This window comes from Aplysia californica, unplaced genomic scaffold (genome assembly GCF_000002075.1).
Source record: "Aplysia californica isolate F4 #8 unplaced genomic scaffold, AplCal3.0 scaffold01244, whole genome shotgun sequence".
NCBI classification, from domain to species: domain Eukaryota; kingdom Metazoa; phylum Mollusca; class Gastropoda; order Aplysiida; family Aplysiidae; genus Aplysia; species Aplysia californica.
In genome coordinates, this window is record NW_004798514.1 from 117721 (window position 1) to 119199 (window position 1479).

Genomic DNA, 1479 nt, shown 5'->3' on the forward strand with positions numbered 1-1479 from the left:
CAGACAGACAGACAGACAGACAGACAGACAGACAGACAGACAGACAGACAGACAGGGAAAGAAAAAAAATTATAAATTTTCAGCTTAACACATTTTAGTTTAGTTTTAGAAGAGGTTTTACGGCACTCGCAACTGCATAAGGTCATATGAGCGCCAGAGAGATTAGAGGTGTTACAAGAGAGTGACAAACATACTAAAGAAAGAAGGGGAGACAAGGACGATAGATGTTTGATAGGAAAGAAAGAAGAAGCAAACCACACCAGAGCACCCGCCAACCACCCACTAACACATTTTATTAAGCTGACCAACAATATCCAATATAAAGCCTCACCATCTTTCTTGTTCTTTTTGTTCAAGACAATCTTGAAAGGAATGCTCTGTCTGTCCGAGGCAGGCAACAGAATCCTCCTCCTCACAACCTGGGGGATGAGAACAGAACATAATGATGTGTTCCTGCCGGTCAATATCAGTCATATGGAGGAAATTTCATAACTGAGTTCACATTATTTTAAAAAACTATCACCTTTACCGAACAATTTAAAACAAAAATGAAGTAAATACGACCATATTTGACGAAAATACAGAGCTTTTAATTGTGCGAGGTGAGGAAACACGGAAAGGAGAAAATGACCTCCGAAGTTGAGCAACATGTTTCCATAGCAATGGGGGTCTCAGAATTGAGATAGAGACTTGACATTTATAGTCAATTATAGTCGTTTATTTTTTATCTTAAATGAAGCAGAAGACATCAATCTTTCAATTAATCTTAAAAAAAAAAATTTCATGGAAAGTCACTTTTGTTCCTTTCAAGCCTCATAGCTGATAATAGCATACTGCGTCTTGCGACTGATATTGAGCGGGGGAGACAGATATGTGGGCAGCAGCAACAAAAGCAGCAACAGCAACAACAACAACAACAACAAAACCCAACAAAAAACACACAAGGGTGCAGAAGTTCCCTCACCAGATTGACGGTGTTGACACCGTCTCGGAGCACGTTGATGGCAACAACAACAGCAGCAACAACATCAACAACAGCAGCAGCAGCAATAACAACAACAACAACAACAAAAAACACACAAGGGTGCAGAAGTTTCCTCACCAAATTGACGGTGTTGCCACAGTCACGGAGCACGTTGATGGCCGTGGCATGGTCCACATTCTCCAGAGAGATACCGTTGACTGTCACAATACGGTCGTTGATTCTGAGAAAAAAAACAACACAAAAAAAAACAACACACGATTTTGTTAAAGTTCGTTACTTCTTTTCAGGTACATTGTTAAGTTTTTTTCAGTATATTGTAGCTTCTTCTCTGGGACATTGTTATATGTTTCTAGTACATTTTTACTCCTTTTCTAGTATATTGTTACTTCTTTTCTGGGACATTGTTATATGTTTCTAGTACATTTTTACTTCTTTTCTAGTACATTGTTACTTCTTTTCTGGGACATTGTTATATGTTTCTAGTACATTGTTTT

The 1479-nt window shown here is 38.5% G+C and overlaps 1 protein-coding gene across 1 annotated transcript in view; it reads right to left on the minus strand.

Moving 5' to 3' along the window:
• The window catches only part of LOC106013768 (tight junction protein ZO-1), a gene marked incomplete at its 5' end in the record, with an annotated part of 18529 nt that extends 17324 nt beyond the window's left edge, over positions 1-1205 (minus strand). The window contains 2 exon segments of the mRNA XM_035973452.1: positions 332-419; positions 1103-1205. Coding sequence (XP_035829345.1) covers positions 332-419; positions 1103-1205 — 191 coding nt within the window.
• Positions 1206-1479: the final 274 nt, after the last annotated feature.